Source organism: Triticum dicoccoides, chromosome 2A (genome assembly GCF_002162155.2).
Source record: "Triticum dicoccoides isolate Atlit2015 ecotype Zavitan chromosome 2A, WEW_v2.0, whole genome shotgun sequence".
Classification (NCBI taxonomy): Eukaryota; Viridiplantae; Streptophyta; class Magnoliopsida; order Poales; family Poaceae; genus Triticum; species Triticum dicoccoides.
In genome coordinates this window covers 397,406,962-397,430,015 of record NC_041382.1, presented here as the reverse complement: position 1 = coordinate 397,430,015, position 23,054 = coordinate 397,406,962, and the positions used below count along the sequence as shown (strand labels likewise).

The 23,054-nt window shown below is 43.8% G+C and overlaps 1 protein-coding gene across 5 annotated transcripts; it reads left to right on the top strand.

The window, feature by feature from the left end:
• The first annotated feature begins 393 nt into the window (after positions 1-393).
• Positions 394-23,014, top strand: LOC119354679 (protein argonaute 1A-like). 5 transcript variants are annotated; one of them, XM_037621428.1, is made up of 24 exons: positions 394-633; positions 3,673-3,706; positions 3,807-4,005; positions 4,088-4,338; positions 4,439-4,555; positions 4,634-4,764; positions 6,292-6,401; positions 6,509-6,615; positions 6,731-6,869; positions 7,100-7,216; positions 20,011-20,112; positions 20,209-20,286; positions 20,447-20,569; positions 20,649-20,814; positions 20,894-21,015; positions 21,091-21,231; positions 21,324-21,442; positions 21,522-21,584; positions 21,708-21,771; positions 21,854-21,989; positions 22,066-22,139; positions 22,236-22,330; positions 22,413-22,444; positions 22,601-23,014. In XM_037621428.1, the coding sequence occupies exons 3-24, from the start codon at positions 3,817-3,819 to the stop codon at positions 22,720-22,722; spliced, it is 2,598 nt and encodes an 865-aa protein (XP_037477325.1). In that variant the 5' UTR covers positions 394-633; positions 3,673-3,706; positions 3,807-3,816; the 3' UTR covers positions 22,723-23,014. The 5 variants fall into 5 exon arrangements, with proteins under 5 accessions (XP_037477325.1, XP_037477323.1, XP_037477327.1 ...); XM_037621426.1 differs by lacking the exon at positions 3,673-3,706 and having other exon boundaries at positions 395-633; XM_037621430.1 differs by lacking the exons at positions 394-633; positions 3,673-3,706 and having other exon boundaries at positions 3,782-4,005.
• The last annotated feature ends 40 nt before the right edge of the window (positions 23,015-23,054 follow it).

Below are 23,054 nucleotides of genomic sequence, written 5' to 3'. Positions count from 1 at the left end.
ACATCGCGGCATAAATGCTGACCGCTACGTACTCTGGGCCGACATAAATGTGACGCGGTAAGCGGCGTATGCGTCGGAAGGAAAGCGCGGGAGGGGCGGGTGGGGGGTTGGGGTGGGCCAGGCGATCAGAAGCGGGCGCTGGTGCTATCCGAACGCCCGCAAATCCCCTCACGTTTGTCTCTGATTTGCGGGAAAAAATAAACTGTGGCCACGTCGCGAATCGATAGAAGGAACATGTTGGAGGATGAGCGATTGGAGATGCAAGTCCTACTATATGTCATTGATAACATCCGTATTTTATTTAGGCGACAAACCGGGTCAACCCCCACCCGCCGCTGATGCCCGCCCGAAGCGCCATATAGCAGCCACCGGCCCTGTTTATTTCTTAGGGTTACTAGTACTATTTAGTTGGGAAATAAAGACCAGCGAGGAGTAGAAAACAAGGCCACCGATCCGAACCCCGGTTCTGCCCCCCCGCACGGAGGTGCCGCACTGCCGCGGTCGCTTTCTCCGTCCTACGGCACTTCCGCTGCACCGGCCCGCTGTCTTCCTCCAGGGTTCTGGGATCCGACAGTCCCGCGCCGAGGCGCTCCCTGCTCCGGTGCTCCTCCCTTTCCGCGCACTCTATCCCAGGTATTTCTTCAGATTTTTTTTTGCGTCAATTGTTAACCATCACTAGTGGCTTCAATCGAACAAAGTTTGATTTACTATCTTTTCTATCACCTACAATCCAATAAATCAATGTTTTGTTTGTTACCGCAAAAAAGAAATTACCTTTTACTAGCTGTATGTGAAAGATATCTATTGCTGCAAATCAATCCATATTTTTCCCTTGTTCGATTATCGAGTACTGTGTTCAGACTCTAGGTCAATTATGGAGTAGTTATGGGCTAATGTTTTGGCCCGGGGCTTGGTTGTTGTAATCTTCAGTATGTTTATATCACTCTCTAATTTGATTCATCTAGCATGTTGAGAACTTGTTAGGAGCAACTCTAGCAGAGTCGCCAGAAGAGCATGGTCAATTACCGACTATATAAAGTTACCACGTCACATATAGTCAACCTGATAGCCAATATGTATAGTAGCTACTTGCTAAGTAGTATTAGTTTATTACTTACTACATGACCCACCTTACACTCTCACAATGTTTCTTGGAGTCCGTGCTACGGCCGACTGTTAATCTACAGCCTGCTTCCCTTCTCTCTCCTCTTCTCTCATCCAAATCAGCTGAAATATAATAGTTTAATCCTTGCAGCCTGCTGGCTGTACCTTATTACACTTGCTCTAATATCGATAATAATATGGAGGCTGCCAAGGCCACGTGGAAACTCAGAATCACCATATATCATAGCCTCCAAAAAAATTCCAGTGTGGGACCCGTTTGTCTTTGGCTATAAGATCTATTCCTTCCCCTCCTCAGCAATAGAAATCTTTTTGTACTAGATTTCAACATGGATTACAGCTAGGTTTTGAACAACCATTTAAACTACGATTCTCTACTAGAATTTGAACTATGACTCTTGCTCCATTTGGAAGTGACCTCGCAGGCAGGGGCTTCCGCTGCCGTGACTTCCACGGCTACGCGGTCGACGACTGTGCGTCCTGGATACGAGACAAGGCCACAGTTTTGAAGGCCGGCATGAGTGCGGCGCCATTTCTGCCTAGGTGGCCGTTGACATGTGATTGAAGTAGGCCATGGAGGCGGGCACGGCCGGCGGCTGATTCAGCCTTACGACTAGCGTCCTCATCAACCCGCTGGGAGTAGTCCCATGCCCTCTCCCAGAACTCTCTCGACGCGGCCCTCTTCACTCTCGCCTGGGAAAGGTTTGCGAGGAGGGAGCGACTGTGAAGGGCGAAGATAGGGGGTGTGATCGCAGCCGGCGAGGGGACCGATGGGAGTGAGTGTGACGGCGACGGGGATGGAGGAATATAGGGGCGTGGGGTGGCGCCGGCGAAGGAAGGCGATGGGGTTTATATACCCGCGGATGTGTGTCCTCCGACGGGAAACTGGGGCGGATTACACGCGTGCGGGTGGCAAACGGGTGTGAAATGAGGTGGCGACCATTAATTGACGCTCTTCTAGGTGGAAAAGCGGCTCCGCCATTGGCATGGAGGAAGCAGCAGCCGTACGGACGGCAGAGGTTGGGGTGAAACTTCCCTCCCGCTCGAACGGTTGCCGATGGAGGCCGCTCCATATCATTGGCCCCAGCCTCCAAATATGGAGTCTCACGGGCTCAATTGGAGCGCGCTTCATAAATTATGCAGGCCGAGGGGCGTATGGAGACTCCGCTAGGGCAGCCTTTTTGGCTACGATTGCCATACGGACGGTTATTATGGCGATCGGCCCAATATGGCGACTCTGCTAGAGTTGCTCTAAGCTGCACCCCTTTGTAATTAGGATATATCGATCAATCGAGATTCACATGTTCAGTGTTTTGCTTATCTGGCCCAAGTTTGTTTTCACTTGTAAAAATGAGCAGGAAGCATTATCTAACAACTTCAAAACATTAATTAGAATTTGTAGAACAAACTTTTCTCATAGATTAGCATCGAAGATCTGCAATTTGATGATATGTTTTATGCTTTTTTAATGCAAAATATGTTTAAGTTGTAAGATGTTGCACTAGTCAACAAATTAGATTATCCTTTCGGGGCGAGATTGGTCAGTTGGCCGACAAACTTTCGGTATTGAGGTACTTGCTGTTATATCCTACATTTAAATTTCATTTATAGTTTGATAGAGTTTCATGTGTTTTATGGTTTCTTGATGATCTGGCTTAACTAGAGTTCGCATTGAGATTCTATTGCTACTAGTACACGTGCATTGCACGCGTGAGATTTGGTAACCAAAGTATGAATAAATACCACATTATAGCATGTAAGCTTTGAGTCATATATGCATGATGTAGATATTCATTTAATTCTTATAGTTCATCTCATTCAAAATCAATTAGTTTTATAAAAGAAGTTAATATATTTTAAGATACATGGATATTGTGCATTGTAAAGCATAAAGTAAAAACAAATAATGGCAATTCATTTAGAAAAAAAAGTTTGGACAATTATGATATGGAGATTCTAGAACAAAGGAGAAGTGCTTGTGTTTTGAGGTTTATGCATTATGCTGAAGTTCAACCATGGAGTCTTCTAGATTGTACATGTGGCAAAATCTGGTGGAGTGTAGATGATATCCAACGGCTAGTAGTGCTCGGATTTGCCATCTCTGCACCATCGGATTGGCTTCATCCAACGACCAACTTTTAAAGTTATTCGCACACTATATAGGGGCATAGAAAATGGATATTGTGTGGCCAAGTTTGCCTGATAAAGAAATTAGAATTTGAATACATATAATTTTGAGACTTCTAATTCTTTTGTTGTCATGTATTTGTAACATCTAATTGTAATACTGATTTCCTCAAATCTAATTGTATAATATGGAAGCATGAGCCTATGAGGGGAAAACTTCTGATCTTACATCACACTACTCGTTTACACTTAGAATAAGATGGTTTAGTGAAATACAGTGAAGGTCATGCTATGATGTTGCCTGGAAACAAAGAGGATTCTGTTCTCTTATCTAAGTCAGACAGTATGCATCTGTAATGGTATTTCCATGGCAATGGATGGTCACTTACCCCGTTTCCTTTTTTTCTTTTTACTTTGTTCCAGTCATTATATGTTGTGGTCTTTGAAGTTCAACTTGGTACACTTCGCTCTTGACCTTTCAAAATATGTATTGCTGCTTAATTCCTTCTTTTGACCCCACTGTCTTATAAAGTTATGTCATGTATGCCTTGCCTTAGAGCACGAGCAATGCGGAAAAAAAACAGAAACCTGCGCTCTAGTGGTGGTGACGAAGGCGGGATAACTTCTGGTCTATCAAGTAGACACCCATTCTCGATTCCTAAGCGCAATGGATTTGTTTCTGTTGGCGAAAGCTGTATTCTGAAGACAAATCATTTTAAACCATCGACTTATTGTGACAATATTTACCGATATGAGGTAAGATCTTGTCCATGGAAACTTGTGATATCATATGAAGTTCTTTTGATCACAACGATCTTTCATTTGTGACATTTTATAGGTATTTATGAACTATGAGTTTCTGTCATCTGGCCCCTCTCATGCTACCGCCATCTCATGTGGTGTCAAACGTGCTGTTATGAGAAAGCTTTGCAAGATGTATAGGGAATCACATTTGCGTGGCCGGCGTCCTGCATATGATGGAAGGAACAGGTTATATGCATCTGGACCGTTTTCATTTGAATCTGAGACCTTTGTTATAACATTACAAAATGAGGAAGATAGTCTTGATTATGGGCAAACCCCACAGAGGTATGATATTCTGGACATATATTTGTAACATTTAATTGTAATACTGATTCCTCGATCTAATCTGCAACCTGATACAATCAATGTTGCTGCTAATCTCAAGGCCCACGACAGTGTTTTCTGTCACGATAACTTACAATGCATTTTTGACCGGAGCAATTGACAGTGAAGAATTCATTCAAGCATGCAACACTGTTCTGTGTGAATCTCCGATTGAAGGGTTATTCTGTTCTCACCATCTTTTTCAGTACCATTATATCTGTCGAACTGCTGAGATAATCTTTTTTTTTGTGTGTAGGCATTTCCGAGTCGGTCGATCATTTTATCGATCTAGTGCGATGTTCCACGAACTTGGTGGAGGCTTGAAAGGCTGCTGTGGTTTTTATCGAAGCATACAACGCAGTCAGATGGGACTTTCACTAAATATCGGTTAATCCCAAGCTCGAGCTTCTTGTTTCATATTCCAGTTCCGAGTTCCCCTTCTTCACAATAGTAATTGTGGTTATGTTGCAATGCTTGCATGTCAGAATTGAGTCAAAGTAGATCAACTGTTCGATGATTTAAATGTTCATACCTTGCTTTGGTTAAGCTGATATGATTGTATTGGCTTCTTAGAAGTTAGTTAAAAAAAGGGCAGCCCGGTGCACGTAGCTCCTGCTTGCACAGGGTCCGGGGAAGGGTCCGACCACTTTGGGCCTTTTGTGTGCAGCCTTTCCCTACATTTCTGCAAGAGGTTGTTTCCAGGACTCGAACCCATGACCTCATGGTCAAAAAGAGGCTTCGTAGAAGCTAGAAGTAATAAATTCTGAACATAAGAAAGAGAAAAAAAAAGCTCCGAACCATTTTGTTTTGACTATTAAGAATATATTATGTGGGATCATCACGTTAGTTAGTTCTGGGGATCCATGCAGCTGCAAGAGAAGAAACCATAGTTATGGAGGGCATCATTTAGATTTGATTTAGGACTCTAGTTCTTGGGATCGTGCAGATGCGAGATAAGTGGTTTACTGTCATGGTACATAGAGGGCACTAATCAGACTTGAATTTGGACTCATTTCTTACAGAAATGTAGGGAAAGGCTGCGTACTATAGACCCAAAGTGGTCGGACCCTTCCCTGGACCCTGCGCAAGCGGGAGCTACATGCACCAGGTTGCCCTTTTTTTTTCCCGAGAAAAATGCAAATCTTGCGCCTTGATGCTTTATAATGGAAGAATATGTACATGCTTTAAGTGAGCCTGAGGTAACAGCACATGTAGGCAACAGCTTTTGAGCCTTGATACACAATATTGAATATATCGATTGCGTGGATGAACAATATTGGTGAGAGGCGATCCCCCTGACCTTGCTGACTTGGTGATTGAGGAGCTTTGTATGTCACGGTGCGAAACAGCAAGGCAATCCAGGCTGTGAACTGTATGCTAAAGCCAAGCTTTCGGAGGACCTCAAAACGATACAATCGAAGGAGCACTGATATCCAATTTGAGGACAACTGAGGAGCTTTGAACCTTGCCAGGAACTGCGCCATGAGCTGTGCCAACATGAAATTGTCATGGATGCTCCTATCGTGCAATGAAGGCTCCTTGGTTTTGCATCTTCATTACGTCGAGCTTGGGTGCAGGTGGCGGGCTAAAACCTTGGCTATGAGATGTATAGATGGTCTGTACTCCTGAAATTTTGCTACATCTTGACGCTTAGGGAGGATGGTGAAGAGAGCTTCTATTCACGAAACATATGGGAATGCATGGAGCTGCAAGATGATGATTTTGATAATCTTAAATAATAATAATAATAACAATAACAATAACAATAATAATAATAATAATAATATTAGTAGTAATATATATGTTTTGACATTTCTTTCACACTAGTTATGCATATTAAATTGGAAATAATATGCAAACATTCTATTCCGCCATAAGGTGGCCATGAAATTGACTCTTCATACCTTCCTGCAGATACTTCCTATAAAGCATTCATCAAGCCTCAACTCGTGATTGATTTTGTTGCCGAGCTTCTTTGCAGACGCATCTCCGATGGCCCCATAAATTATATTGAACGCCTGAAGGTGTTGTCCTTATATTATGGTGTTTTATACTTCAACTTTGTCCTCACTTTCTTAATAACGGCTGAACACTTCCGTATTAGTAAGTTTGACCCTTTGCTAATTGACAGATCGCGAAAGCTTTGCATGGTATAAAGGTTTATGTCACACATAGGGGCGATGTGCGTAAGAAGTACCGTATATCTGGCCTTTCATCAGAAGGGGCAAGCAAGCTATCGTATGTATTTTGAGCATACTCATATATAAAGCTTGTCTTATGTCTTTGACAGTGCTGACTGAAGATAGAGAACTCTGGTATGCTAACGTTATTTGGCTGGTTTGTCTTTTGATAGTTTTCCAGTTGGTGATCATGGAACTCAGAAGACAGTAATGCAATACTTCCAGGAGAAACATGGCTATGATATTCAGCATTTTGTTTTGCCTTGCTTGCAAGTTGGTAATCAGCAGAGGCCAAATTACCTGCCAATGGAGGTTAGTATCCTAAATTTCTGTTTTCAAGATTTTAAGTACCATGTTTAACATATTCAACAATATCACAATTGTTATGTACTCCCTCCGTTCGGAATTACTTGTCTCGGAAGTGGATGTATCTAGATCTAAAATACGTCTAGATACATCCATTTCTGCGACAAGTAATTCCGAACGGAGGGAGTATAACTTCATGTCATAACAATCTGATTTGCATTACTTTGAAACTTTAGGTCTGTAAGATAGCCGAGGGACAACACTACAGAGAACAGTTAAATGAGGAACAGTTATCTGCTCTTCGTGAAGTTACTTGCCAGCGCCCCATAGAGAAGGAACTGGCCATTTTACAGGTAATCGTACGAATGGTTGCAGTGTAAATTATTTAGAATGGTTCCTGCTGTATGTTTATTTCTTCCTTCAAATTTCTTATTTAATTAGTGACTTTGTTGTTCATTTTATTCAATATACACGTGCACTTTTTCCACCAGCAACTACTTACCATACAATGTAATGGGGGAAGGGTTAATCTTATCGTTGGAATAAGAGTTGGGGAAGTGGAGTATATATAGGTGCAACAAGAATTTAAATTTCCGTTGCTAGAAGTTGCTTGTACTATGGAATATGGACAGCCCATTATTTCTTGGTGGACCACTATATGTTTGTAGATATTTATGCATAAACCTGTATTGAATCGTAAATCTTTTTATTTGTGGATTTTCTACCTTGATCGAAGAAGTCCAGTTAATCTTGAAGTACTATGCAATAGCAACTTAACTGCCTGAAATGGGAAAACCTAGTATGCATGAAGTTTATCCTTGGCATATCAATCATTTACTAGAAGGGGACACGTGCCTTTGTTGCACTGTTTTTTAATAAGGGTTTTGAGTTAAAGGCCGACACTACAACGGACAAGAACACAACTTGATGACGCGAATGACCGACGATCAACTGCCAACAGCACCCCTGAACCCTCAAACAACCTGAAATCCTGAATGCATAAAAATCCAGCCCCAAAATGTCACCACCCTAACCCAGCACACCAACAAACCTAGCAATGCAAACCAGGGCAGTAATTAGGGCAATAGAGGAATAAAAGAGCAAACTGAAGGCACGTAGCGGAGGCAGGAGCCGACACCACGGCAGACAGGAACATTAGTCGACAACGTGAATCAACGACGAACAACCACCAAGAGGCAGTGCGCGTAAGCTGTAGTCCCCTTCACGACTGCCTAACCCTTGGAACTGCTTAGCTGTAAGAACAACTGTAGAGGTGACCAAGTGGCAAGCCCTAACTAGGGAAATTTCAGGACTAAACTCGGTGAATTCAGGGCAAAATCATATGGAGAAAGCTTTCTCGTAGATGAAGCAGTATATATTTATTTACCCTGTCAGGGTTTAGTAGATGGCGGATAGATATGAGTGATCCTGTTAAGTAGGTGTCGAGCGGGCAGGTAGTTTGGTGAGTTCTGTCTAGGCACGTGTCAGCTCACCGCCGAAGATACAACTTTACTGACATCGTCTTGGAGGCGTTTCAAGTTAATAAGAGGTAGCTGGGCGAACAACACAGAAGGAGAGGCAACCCTTGCCGACAAGCATCACCAGCTCGACACCTCACGGCAGAGTTAGGTATGATAGCACTTGGGCCACTGTTTACGGTGTGTATTTACTATTTTGCTATTGTCGTGACCCTTCATCCATAAAAGGAGGCCCATGGCTACCTTTCAAAAGGTCAACGACTTGCTCATTTCACTCCCGTAGCTGCACTTCACGCGCACCTTGCCGGCAAGTTGCGCTCCTTGTACTTGAGCTCAACACATCCAATCCAATACAACCAAAGCAGGAGCAGGGTTTAGCACCTCATGGTGGCCCGAACCTGGGTAAATCTCTACAAATGGATTGGCCAACCATGTTGGATGTAGAACTCCTTTGACCAATTCTGCTGCTTCTAGCTTTTTAATTTTTTCGGCAATAAACTCTTGCCGCTCCAAGGCTTGCTTCCTGACCTTTTGCTTGACGGGTCGTGCATGAGGGCAGATGGCAAGGTGGTCCTCAATTACTTCCCTGGGAACATTAGGGATGTTAGATGGTTGCCATGCAAACACATCGACATTCACTCGTAGGAAAGCAATGAGCGCGCTTTTCTATTTGCTGTCAATGGTGGCACTTATGGTGAAGGTGCCTCCCGCGCCATCCTCCATTGCGGACACCTCTGGTGGAGCTGCCTTTGCCGGTAGAGCTCTCCGGCACGTCCTCAATGGGTGTGCAACACTCCGAAGAGGTGCGCTTCCTAGAGTCCTTGTCAGAGGTCTTGCCGGTCTTCTTCTCCACCCTGGGAACTTTGCCGGCAGGAGCAAGTACCTTGGCGGCAGATGCTGCAACTGCTTCCCGGTAAAGTTTGTCGGCGCAGATGACTGCGTCTTTCTTGTCGGAATGGATGGTGATGACACTCATCGACCCTGGCATCTTGAGTGTGTGTTGTAGGCGTAATGGGACGCCGCCATGAGTTTGCCAGCGCCGGGCAACCAAGAATTCCATTGTATGGCAATGGAATTTTGACGACGTCGAAGACAATTTTCTCCGTCCTATAGTTCAGTTCACTGTCAAACGTTACCGACAATGTTATCTTCCCCTTGGGTTGACTCCTTCCCGGATTGATCCCTTGAAACATGCGTGTCTGCTCGAGATCTTCATTAGGTATTTGCAGCCTCTTGATCATGTCAGGCGAGATCAAGTTCAAGCCGGCCCCATCGTCAACTAACATCTTTGTCACCTTAAGGTTGTGAATTGTTGGTGAAACCAACAACGACATACACCCGACCGTAGTTATGGGATCAGGGTGGTCCTCGGCGTAAAAAATGATAGGCGCGTATGCTTCTGTGTCTCAATTGCCGGCTCCGCAACATTGATCTCACGCGCTCACTGCTTGAGTTGGCGGTGAGAGGAGTGCAAAGATGCTCCTCCATCAATGCACATGGCTTCTGTAGCCTTCTGGAACTCTTGTTCGTTGGACTCCTCTTCGTCCTTGTCATCATCCTCCTTGCCATGGCCTCGAGCAGGCTTCTCCTTCTGCTGCTTGGCCTTGCCACGACGACCTCTGCGGCCGCTACGACCTTTCTTGCCGGATCCACCAGGCCCTTCTCCTTGTCGCGCTTCTCATATTCAGCTTTCTGCTTCTCGGCAAGTTGCTCAACTTGTCGACACTCGTGGAGATCATGGCTCTTGGTACGGTGGATCTTGCAGTATGGCTTGCCGGGGCTCTCCGTCTTGTCGCCGGCGGCTACCTCATGACCACAAGTGCATCCGGCAACTTCCTTGCCGGAGCCTTCAACTGCCATGATTGCCTTGCCTTTGCGCTTCCTGTTGTGCTTCCAACCTTTCTTTCTTCGGAGTCGATGCGTCGTCGTCTTCGGAATCGACCTCTGCACAACATCTTTCCTGGGAAGTTGCCTCCCCTCTTTCCCGGGAAGAGTCAACTGGTCAGGATGGGAGCGGTCAGAACCAGTAGCAGATCAATCAGACGAAAAGCCAGCCGAACGATGACCAAATCGATTGGACAGAGTCACGATCTGGAGCAGTAGACACCCGGACATGAAACGGCAGCAGCCACTCACGTGACCACGCGAGCGCCAGTAGATAGCCGCGGAAGACGGCAGCGGCGCGGACGAGGCCGGTGGCAGTGGCGGAGACGGGGCCGGCGGCCGGTGGTAGCGGCGCAGACAGGGCCGGCGCCGGTGGCGCCACAGAAGGCAGCAGCGGTGCGGACAAGGCCGGCGGTCGGCAGTAGCGGCGCGGACGAGGCCCATGGCCGACAGCGACCTTGGAGGAGGACGAGCGGCCAGCGGCTGGATCGATTGGGACCAAGTCCGATAGGATCCAATACTAGCCAGCGGATTCCACGTGAGGGCCAAATCGATTCACAGTGGATTGCACGGGAGGGCAACAACTAGCCAGCGGCTGGATCAACTAACTAGCTTGGATGCGAAGTTCCTATAGCTGGAGATGGACGCATGCAAAAGCAAAATCACGGCCAGCAGAATAGAGAACAATGGCAGCCGTGCAGGAGATTGGATCGGGAGCAGCATGAGTTGCGCGTGCGGAAAAAAATACCTAGAGCTCTAAATACCATGTTTAGAATAGCAACTTGTATTATTAGGAGGCCAAAGCCAACATATATACACATACATGAGGATGCCAAAAGGCTAGAATACAAGAGGCCAAAAGACATCACTAATATAACAGACACGCCTCCAGGATGGGTGTCATTAAAGTTGTATCTTCGGCGGTGAGCTGACACGTGCCCAGACATAACTCACCAAACTACCTGGCCGCTTGACACCTACTTGATAGGCGACTGGCGTGTCGCTGAGGTGGAGCGATGGAGCTGTAGTGGGAGCTTGCCGGGCCTTCGCTTGCCGGCAACCAAAGTCTTGATCTTCAGTACTTAGTACTTCTCAATGACCTGCCTTGAGGTTTTCTTCATGGTTTTATTAACCAACTCTCAAGTCTTGTTTGTAGCTGCCCTCCGGCAAGCCCTGCCGTCGGGAAGGCTACAACTGCCTGTGCACAAGTCAGGGTACTAAGGTACCTATGTCTTGGTACACCGACAGATCCCAAGCGCAGCTGGGTATTTATATTACAAGCAGTTAAACTAAAGACTGCTGAATGAGCTACAGTAAACAGATGTGCATGTAGTAAACAGTGTCTCCGCCTTGGGCACCCTAGGCTGTAGATGCTGGGTGACGTGGAGCTTGCTGGTGTGCCGGATAACTGAATCCAGTTGACAGTGTTAATCTTCAGAGACGAAATCCTGACACCAAGCTGGCTAGACCATGGTCGAGACGACACCAAACGATTTCCTGACCCAGCCCGATCAATCCTAGCGCAACAAATCCAGCGGCAGAACAGTGACAGTCTACCCCAAAACATAAAACCAGGACTGCTATATAGTTTCCCAAATAAATCGGAGTACAAAAAGGAATATGGCTCAGCTCAATGTAGTATTGGTAATTTTTGGTATTTTGGACTTTTTGTATAAAACTGCAGAATATTTACTATTTGAACCCTACAATCTTGGTATTCAAGGATAAGAAATGTTGAGGAACATGCCATGGATTCCTGGCTCCCTACCATAGGATCAAAGTCCACATAAGTTGCAAAATTAAATAGTTGCTTACACATATAAAAAAGGGCAGCCCGGTGCATGTAGCTCCCGCTTGCGCAGGGTCCAGGTATTGAGCCAAAAAAGATGAAACATATGCACTAAGAGAAAGCAAATCATCATTTAGATTGGAGGACAACACAATAGAGCTATGTTATAAAGCCCATATATGGTATTGCTGCAAAGGTTGCCTCTCTAACGTGCTTAGGCAGTGTGGCCATTTTCGGCAATAAAAGAGGAGCATCACACCAAGAAGTCACGCCAACACAGAGCACACAAGAGCAAAGAAGAATAAAACTGTACCACCGCGCTTATGGCCACATCTTGCACATGCGGCACAGCCCGGCCGCAGGGATCCATCGCCCTGGGGGAGATGAATTAATGAAACCAACCAAAAGACATCCCAGAATAGGCGGGCTACAACAGGCAGGCACAAACTCAGGTGAAACATGGGTAAAATCCATCCCCAAATAGGAAACCTCACACAAGCGGTGCATAATTTTTTTTTGAGGTAATGGGCAGCTGCACCCTTCTATTCATTCATAACTGATTCATTACAAATAATGGTCCTGATTACATCAGGGATCTCATTAAGCCAGCAGGACCAAGCATCATGCTCTGCCGATTTGGCCAGAACATGTGCTGCCTCATTACAACAACGATTGACATGAATAAAACTACAAGATACGAACTTTGTGGCATTTCCTAATATCATGGACTATGGCTCCAGTAGGGGACCTATCAAAACCTGAACCCTTGATCTTGTTTATCAATGATAGACAGTCAGATGCTACCATGATCTTCCTCATACCAGTGCTATTGGCAAGGATTAAGGCTTGATGAAGTGCCATGGCTTCCGCTACTTCAGGAATTTGAACTCTTTCAAAGTAGCCTCTGTTCGCCACCTGCACCCTTCCCCGGTGATCACGTATCACCACACCAAAGCCCGCTCTTGCTGATTGGGAGAAGATCGCTGCATCCACACTGACGAGCATTGACCCCTCCGGCAGCGGAGACCATCTTTTGTTCGACTCCAAGGTCTCACGTCTAATGGAAGTGGTCGAGCTGAAAGAATGCATATTAATAAATTCAACATAAGCTTTGATCTTTCCCACCACACGACGAGGATGATTTAAAGCCTCCCCATTACGATAAGCATTTCTATTCTCCCATATGTGCCATATTGCCACTGCCATAATCATAGAGTGAAACTCTGTAGCGTTTTGTATCCACTCTAAAAGCCATTGCCTAATGTGATTTAAACTTTTCAGTTTCAGGCAAATACCATATTCTTTCTTGAGTTCTTTCCAGATTTCTCTAACATAATGGCAGTGCAAAAAACAATGCTCAACGGTTTCCTCCCTACTACAGAAATGACAATCATACCTTGTGGGGATCGATCTCACTTTAAGTTGAGCACCTGTTGGGAGACAATTATGAGCCAATCTCCACAGAATTACTTTCATTTTATTTGGGCATTGAATTTGCCACAGTTTCCTCCAATTTTTCTCCATGATCTTTTGGTCGGAAATAGCCCCCTTGCCATTTGCACTTCTGTCCCCCCAGAAATTTAGTGTTCTCACAAAATTATATGCTGACCTCACTGTGTAAACACCATCTTTTGTGTGGGGCCATGAAGCAAAATCTGTGCATCCTTCTATACTCAGTGGTATTGCTAAGAATTTTCTCTGCTATGTCCTCCGGGAAAATGTTTCTAACAGTTTCTTCCTTCCACTTTTGTTCCCCTTCTATTATGAAGGAACTCACCATATCATTACCACTTCTAAGGGAAATATGTTGTAGAGTTCCAGAGGTAATGCCAGGGATCCAATTATCTTCGTATGTATGTATTTTGTTGCCATCTCCCACTCTCCATAGTAGGCCATCCTGCAGCACTTTTCTCCCATACATCAGACTACGCCAAGTATATGAAGATGACCTCGGGCATTTAGCTGTCCAAAAATCCCTTCTGGATAGTACATTCCTTTTAAAACCTTGGCACACAATGAATTAGCATTTGTTAATAGGCGCCAACATTGTTTTCCCAACAAAGCCAGATTGAAAATTGCTAAGTCTCTAAAGCCCATGCCACCTAAATATTTTGGCGAGGATAACCACTTCCAAGATCTCCAATGCACTTTCCTTCTCCCATCTTCTACACCCCACCAGAAATTTGAAATAGGCCTTTTCATCTTTTCACAGACACCAATGGGAAGTTGAAAGCAACTCATTACATAAGTTGGCATTGCCTGTGCGACTGATTTTAATAGAATTTCCTTCCCAGCCCTTGACAGAGGTCTATCACTCCAACCGTTGAGTTTTTTCCAGAGTCGACCAGTGAGAAAGCTAAAGCTGTTCGTTGGTGAACGTCCCACCCAGGTCGGCATACCAAGATAAGTAGCTTGTAGTGTATCATCTTGGATTCCCATCTTCTGCTTTACCCTTTCCTTTATTTGCTCATTACAATTGGTGCCAAAGAATATAGATGATTTTCGAGTATTGATCTTCTGTCCAGACCCATCGCAATAAGTTTGAATAGCTGATTTAAGAGTATCAATACTCCTATCATCTCCTTTAGTAAAGAACACGCTGGTGTCGGCAAAAAGGAGATGGGAGATAGGAGGGCCATTTCTGCCATTATGAATCCCCTTCAATTCTCCGGAAGCTTCCTTTTGCTGCAATAAGCAAGATAATCCTTCAGCGCACAACAAAAAAAGGTGGGGCTAATTGGATCCCCTTGCCTAATGCCTCTAGTAGGTTTAAAAGGTTGAGTTAAATCTCCATCAACTTTAACTGCATATTTCACAGAAGTTACACATCTCATTACCATCTCAACCCATTTATCATTAAAACTCATTTTCAATAATATACCCTTGAGGTAGTTCCACTCCACCCTATCATAGGCCTTTGTCATATCGATTTTAAGTGCAATGAAGGGGTGCTTGACTTTTTGCTTTCTTATTGTGTGGAGACATTCATAAGCTATAAGAACATTATCTGTAATTAGTCTTCCTGGCACAAAAGCACTCTGTTGTTCAGAGATTAAATCCGGCAAATAAAGTTTGAGTCGATTAGCTATAACTTTGGAAGCAATTTTATATATAACGTTGCACAAACTTATTGGCCGAAAATTAGAGAGCACGTCGGGAGAGTTTACTTTTGGGATTAATACAATTACCGGATCATTGAAGCCTTCTGGAATTTCGGATCCCAATAGAAAACCCTTCACTGCTGCACAAATATCCTCTTCTAGCAGCTCCCAATGTTTTTGGTAAAATAGAGCAGGAAATCCGTCGGGTCCAGGGGCCTTGGTGGGGCCCATCTGGAATAGTGCAGTCTTGATTTCGTCATTTGTATATTCTCGACAAAGCGCTTCATTGATTTCTTCATTCACCTTAGAAGGAATTGCTTCCAGCACTGCATCTAATGAGGTACAAGGTTCAGAGGTGAATAAGTTAGCATAAAACTCATATACCATACTCTTGATTCCTTCACGATCTTCGCATCTTGTTCCGTCAGCTCTCTTCAAGAGATTAATTAAATTTGTTCTTCTCCTAGCTGAAGCTCGGGCATGGAAAAAGGAGGTGTTGCGGTCCCCCTCTCGCAGCCAATCAATCCTTGAGCGTTGACGTGCCATAATTTATTCTCTCTCAAATAGTTCACATAACCGTTTTTCAATCTGCTTCTCTTCGCCAGAACTACCAGTCACCAAATTGTTCCTTCTTATCTCAGCAAGGCGTTTCTCGAGTCTTCTTATCTCTTTTTTTATTTGTCCAAATTGTTACAGTATATGTGGATTGTACTAGCCCTTTCCATCAGTTCGGACTTTTGGTTGTGTTGGCTAGTGCATGAGGCTTAACATGGTAAGGGAGCTAAGGTCTTGAGTTCAAGTCCTGGTTTGAGCAATTTATTTAAAAATTGCTGATAGCCCCCCTTTGTGTCCACGTAGAGGCCTCTTGAGTCATACTGAGTTTCGCGCGCCGTCGCTCTCTTCCGGTTGCACGTGTTGACTTGTCTTCCCCGTCACACGTGAGAGGGGGTGTTACAGTATATGTGGATTGTACTAGCCCTTTCCATGAGTTCGGACTTTTGGTTGTGTTGGCTAGTGCATGAGGCTTAACACAAATGATGTCCTGCTCCAGGTATGGATAGATTTAGATAATTTATTAAGTGCAGACCATGTGTTGTTTAGGGAAAAAGGAGCACCATCTTTCAGAAATTTCCAGTTTTCCTCTATCATTTGATTATAATCCGGAGCCTTCATCCATGCAGCTTCAAATCTGAAAGAATGATTCACTGGAATGGAAGCAATCTGGTCACCACTTTTTGCTATTGTTATCAATATTGCATAGTGATCTGAGGATGAAGTGATAATGTTTTCAACGGAGCAATTATCAAATCTTTTGAGAAACTCACCGTTTGCCAAAGCTCGATCTAGTCTAACTCTTATATTCATCCCACCATGTTGTCGGTTAGACCATGTAAATTTAGGGCCAATATACCCAAGGTCCAAAAGTCCACATACATCTAGGCAATCTCTAAACAGAGCCATTTGATTCTCATCTCTGTCTCTAAAGTCCATGTGCTCATTCCCATGTAAAGCTTCATTAAAATCACCAGCACATATCCACGGTCCATTCCGTTGGGACTTCAAGAATCTGAGTCTATCGCAGAATATGTGCCTCAATTCTTTCTTTGGTTCTCCATATACCAATGTTGTACGCCATTCAACTCCATTTTCTGTTTTGACTCTAATATCCATCAGTTGCATGGAGTAAGCTTTTAGAGACACTGAGATAGAGGCAGACCAATAAAGGGCCAAACCCCCACTCAATCCATCACTGCTAACTGCAAAAGCTCCCGAAAAACCCAACGTCCACATTAGGCTCCGAGCTCTTGAGTCCCTCATCTTCGTCTCGGATAGAAAGAGGAGGGAGGGACGATATTTATTAACGAGCCATTTCAGCTCGCCAACTGTCGCGTCCGTCCCTAGGCCGCGACAGTTCCAACACAAGAACCTCATGGCGTGTGGCGGGGCTGCCCTATGGCAACCTCCGCCTGATCCGCCGATCCTGATGGTAATTTGTCAAAATCCTTTTTCTGCTTCTTATAAGTTTCAGAGATACATACGTCTCGGTCTGGTAAGGCAATCGGAAGTGGACATTCTGCAGTATTGTTTAGTCCTCCAATTGTAGGGCACAACTTGACTCTTTGGCCTGTAGACTTTTAATTGTTTCCTCTTCTGTCCAATCACTCTATCCGTGCTAGGCTGTAAAAGAAATGGCTCATTGCTTGCCTCACCATATCTTACTTTGTCTTTCTGCTTATAATCAAGTTCCTTCATTTTCAACGGAGAAGTAGCACCATCCTGCATCTCTTTTATACCCGAGTCCTCCTCTGAGTTACTTCTTGGAGATCTTTGAGGACCACTGTTCTTCTCTCTACAGTGAGAGCTTTTGTCACTAGACTGTGAACTCTGTCCTGACCATGAAGTAAAAATATTTTTCTTTTTTGTCATCCTTCACGCACAGCCTGTCGGCATTATAAGGAAGTTTACCATCCTCACCTCTCTCTCCCGGGGTTGAACATTCTAGTGAAGAATGGCCAATGATGCCACAGGAGAAGCAGTAGTGTGGAATTTTTTCATATTGCACTTCATACCTCTCATAAGCTTTCTTCTTCTTTGAAAAAACGGTGACCCATCTCATTAGCGGCTTTGAGATCTCCACAGAAACTCGAATTCGTAGATAGTTACCCTGGCTATCTACATCAACCTTCTCTACAGTACCAATTTTAGCACCCAGGGATTCCCCCCAGGTCCTATTCATTAATTCAAAGCGAAGGTCCTTGATTCGTGCCCACAAAGAAATTCTGTCAAAAGTAACTTCAGACGGTTTCAGTCTTGGATCAAAGATCTTGAACAGAACTGCATGTTTACCTACTGTCCAAGGAGCCCCTCCCACAACTCTATCCAAGTCTTCCTTGTTAGCAAATTCCACAATAAAAGTATTATCCCCCACTGGTTTTGCTGACAATCCCCTTGGGTTCCCCCATGCTGGTCTCAATGCAGACATGATAGTGTGGATATGGAGGATATTTGGGGACAGAACCTTACCTATCAACGCCCAATCCAGGCTCACCAAATCCTCTTCATTCTCATCTTCGAGGATTACAGCCGTGGCCTCCTCTGAGGTGAGGTTGAGACGCCCCAGCAAATCCGTCACATTGTCCTCTGGTCCGCCTGAATCCTTGTCGGAACCATCGACCAACTTTTCCTTCAAATCCGACGCCCCCATTACCAAATCGGAGTTGGTATTGGTTGCTAACATCGCTTTCTCGCTACTTTTCCTCGAATCCGCCATGAAAACGCCCTGTGATTTCAACCCCAAGCTACAGCCAAGGGTGGGCAGCGAAGCTCTGTTTGCCCCTAAATCACCCCGAACTGTAGTGTTGGAGGTTGATCTCGGAGGGGGGGAGAGTGTGGCTAGGTTCGAGGGGAGTGGATCCGGAGAGGGAAAGCAGACTTGGATGGATTCGAAGTGGGATCGAGTCCACCAGAGCAAGAGCCTACGCTGAGAATTGTTCGTTGCCAGAGGAGACGAGAGAGTTCTACAGCAGGCAGAGTGCGAGTGTGTGGCAGTCCCTTCTGTCCATATGTTTGGTGTAGCGGCGCATAAATTGGGCGGCACAAGAACATGTCACTAAGTAGGCCAACAGAACACAACACTAATCACCATGATAGAGAAGGAAGAGAGCAAACCGGAACTTGCGTGAGGCGACAACCCTCTGTAGCGCCCCGGCCACAACCACCGGTTCCTGGCCGTTACGCCTGGTGGGATCTAGACTGGCCCCACAGACCAACACTAGTCTTTCCTGCACACTTTGTCCTCACTTTTGCGCACCCGTGATCTACTTACCAGTTGGTCACCCATCCTCAAGGCAAGCATGTTTAACGGATCAACTTCCCAGTTGGTCACCCATCCTCAAATTGCTCCAAGCCAAGCACGCCTAACTTTGAGGTTCCTTTTGGATGGACTTCCGAAAAAGAAGGAATTCCTTGTTGATATGAGTAGTCTATCTATCATTCCTATTAAGCCAGGCTCTCACACCCTCGTAACCGGACTGACCAGCAGCGGGCAACACCTGTGCCCCCGAGGCCACACCAGGAGAATCAACAGCGCAGTGGCAGGGAGGACTGCGTGAATTGTTGCGAAGTGGCCACCAGCGCTGAAACCCCGTGTGACAGAGAAAACCAATTGCAACTTAAGTAGCTCCAAGGCACTGCTTTAGGTTCAATATAGTCCTCGACAATCTTCAACTTAGCTAGCTCTGTGTGGTGATTGCACGGCACAATTTGGAGAAAACCAGTTGGTCCAGAATATCTTGACAATCAAAAGATGGCTTTGAAGGACCACAGATGAGTGGAATTGATGCAGACCTGAAATGTCGTAGTGTTGTTTTTTCTCTGGTGACAATTTCATAATTTTAATAACAAGTCAAATATTTAGGAAAATAGTTTGCTTTTATATAAACGTGGAAGACCTGTTCGAGGTTCTACAGGCATGCGTGGTCATAAACAAATCCTATGCCTTGGCTTTGGAGAACAAAACCAGGGCATATGGTTATAGTTCTCTGCCTAGTCTAATCAGCATGGTGTGCAGGCTGTTGGCTGAGAGGCTGCTGATCATCAAGTCCATTACCGCTGTATGTTGAGGTTGCCACTGAGTTGAGTCTATTGCCATTGTTTGGCCAAAGATGCCGTGGTGGCAAGTCTGCCTCCATCAAGTGTTGAGTTTACTTTTTCTGTTTTGGTAATTTGTTCTTTTACTTCTTTTTGTTGCATACTGTCATGGCAAATGGCAAGTATAATGACTAGGTGCAATTTACACAATTAGTTATATCCTTGTATTTATTCTTGTTAGAACAGGCACAGTTGCATCAACCTCTAGATTTTATCCTTTATCTTGTTTTACCTTTTTTTTACAGACTTCAAAATTATACAATGCGGACCCATATACAAAGGAATTTGGCATAACTTTTTATAACAAACTCACAACAGTTGAAGGTCGTGTGCTACCTCCTCCTTACGTAAGTATCATAACCATCAGTTTGTATCTACTTATTTCCCATATATGTTACATTTGCATTGTCTCTCTGTGTTTTACTATTTTTTTTGGGTCTTAGCTTAAATTTCTTGATCGCACTGGCAAAAATGATGTATTAGTGTTACCAAAAGTCGGCAAGTGGGATATGTGGTGCAAGGTACCGAAGTCACTTCATCAATCAATGCAAATCTTCTATTTTTATGTATCCCTCCATATATTTTTGTTTTTCCATAACTTCCTTAACTCTGTGATTATTTTATCTTTTGTATTATGCACAATGTGAAAAAATAGTTTTATGGGTAATGCTTTTGTTGTAGAAAATGGTCAATGGAGGAGTAGTTAACACCTGGGCATGCATTAACTTTGCTTGGGAAGTCACAGATGCTCATGCTCTGAATTTTTGTGATGAGTTGGTGCTGATGTGCAATGTATCCGGGATGGTAGGTATCTTTTAAATCCATATAGGGCTTCTAGACATCTTTTTATCTATCAGCATTCTTACTTGATTTTTTGTTGTAGGACTTCAGGCCTGAACCTGTGCTCCCTGTAGCAGCTTATGACCCTAAATCCGTAGCACGGTCACTCAAGAAACACCATAAACGTGTCATGAACATACTTGGACCACGGCGCCAAAAACTCGACCTGCTGATTCTAATATTGCCTGACAATAATGGCACTCTTTATGGTATTATTTTTGTTTTTTCTAAATACACTAGCATATTGACTGATTATTATATTTTATTGATACAGTCATCATTATTTAGGTGACATCAAAAGAATATTGGAGACAGATATTGGAGTGGTCTCTCAATGTTGTCTTGCAAAACATGTTTTTATGCCAAAAAAACAGTATTTTGCGAATGTTGCCCTTAAAATTAATGTTAAGGTATGTTTTCTTCTATCCTTTATCATGCTGGTTTTGCTGGTTATGCAGCATATTACATTCCTTCGACTTCCGTAGGCCGGAGGGAGAAATACGGTACTTGTTAGTGCTTTGGAGAGGAAACTCCCCCGTATTGGTAAAATACCGACTATCATATTTGGCGCTGATGTTAGTCATCCACATCCTGGAGAAGGATGTTCTAGTCCTTCCATTGCAGCTGTATGTTCGTATGTTATCATTCAAATTGCTACATGAGACACCTATATGCAAGTATGTATGCAAATTCTGTAGCAATGTCGTGCTTTGTGAAGGTTGTTGCTTCTCAAGACTGGCCTGAGATTACCAAGTATGCTGGATTAGTCAGTCCACAAACCCATCGGGAAGAAGTCATAAATAACCTTTTTAATGAAGAAACTGGTGGAATGATCAAGTACAATCTCATTCTCTTTTAAAGTATCTGAAGATTAGATGGTATGTCTATGCTCACACAAGTAGTATAAAATATGCAGAGAGCACCTCATTTCTTTCAGGAGGGCAACTGGATGCATACCTGGGAGAATCATATTTTACAGGTGCCTCTCTCTTTGTCTTTGTTTGCTTTGTTATTTTGGTTTACATTTAATATTTCTCTATTTTTGGGATGTTTCTGCAAAGCACATCCTAAGATTTTGTATTTGATATTTCTCTATTTTCAGGGATGGTGTCAGCAATGGACAGCTTAATCAGGTTTTGGATGTTGAACTTTCTGCCATAAAAAAGGTGGATTTTATTCCTACATTCTTTTTGTTATAGAATTTTATTTATTTTTCCTGAAGTGATGATCTTTTTACAATGAACGTAGGCCTGTGCATCCCTGGACCCTTGCTATAGCCCACGAGTTACCTTTGTTGTCGTTCAGAAACGTCATCATACCCGTCTGTTTTCTGATAACTATGATGTTGTGAGTACAATTTATGGAAGTGGAAATGTACTGCCTGGTATGTTCTTGCATAGCTTGTTAACATTAATCATCAATATTAAATATCGCAGTCATTAATTTGTATCTCATTTCAGGTACAGTGATTGATAAAGAAGTATGCCATCCCACTGACTTTGATTTTTATTTGTGTAGCCATGCTGTCACTAAGGTTGGCTGCTCTCTTTGTGCAAATAAAATATACAATTAAGTTTATTGTACTTACGTATTGATTGATTTTTCTTTTCCTAATGTTGCATCATTATAGGGAGTGAGCCGACCTGTGCGTTATCATGTTCTGTGGGATGAAAACAAGTTTACGGCTAACGCTTTGCAAACGCTCACAAACCACCTATGCTACACGTAATCATATTTTGTCAATTTCCTTCCATGTGCATATCTAAAATTTCCGCCATTCAACTCACTGTCATACCGAATGTTGCAGGTATGCGAGATGCACCTCTTCTGTTTCAGTTGGTAAGTACTCTCTCCGTCCCATAATATAAGAGCGTTTATAAGAGCGTTTTTGACACTTACTTTATGGGACAGAGGAAGTATTATTAGTGACGATTGGTTTTATTTTCTCTTGTTTTATTGAAGTGGCGATAATTACAATTCGTTACTTCTCTGCAGTGCCTCCTGTCTACTATGCACATCTTTTGGCTTCGCGGGGACGACTTTATATCAAACGAGGGCATGAGGGATCCTTTCCCGTTCTCAGTGAAAATGTGAAAGGTGTTATGTTTTTCTGCTAAAGCAGTTTTGAAAGTGTTGATATGGGTGAATAGGAGCCCAGAACAATTTACATTGAGCTTGAGCTTTAGTTTAATACTAATCATGTTTCTGAGTAGATCCTAATTACTCCCTCCTATCCATTGTACTACATTAATCTGCGATAATCAATATTGGATCAGAGAGAGTACACTTTAGATACGCCCTTTGTCCAAGTGTGTTGGCCACCTAAGGTTGGTCATAATGGGAACTAAAGTCTCGTATACTAGTATCATACTACCTACCATGGGGAGTAACATGCATGTATTACTAGTCTATATTACTATCTCTATAGTGGGAAATAACATGTGTGATA

What these genes read in the sequence shown, in the direction of transcription:
- LOC119354679 (XM_037621430.1), top strand. Translation starts at nt 3,784, where the DNA reads ATGTCATGTATGCCTTGCCTTAGAGCACGAGCAATGCGGAAAAAAAAC. An exon ending in CAAATTACCTGCCAATGGAG is followed by an intron (nt 6,870 to 7,099) that starts GTTAGTATCCTA and finishes TTGAAACTTTAG; the next exon opens with GTCTGTAAGATAGCCGAGGG. An exon ending in CAATAATGGCACTCTTTATG is followed by an intron (nt 20,815 to 20,893) that starts GTATTATTTTTG and finishes ATCATTATTTAG; the next exon opens with GTGACATCAAAAGAATATTG.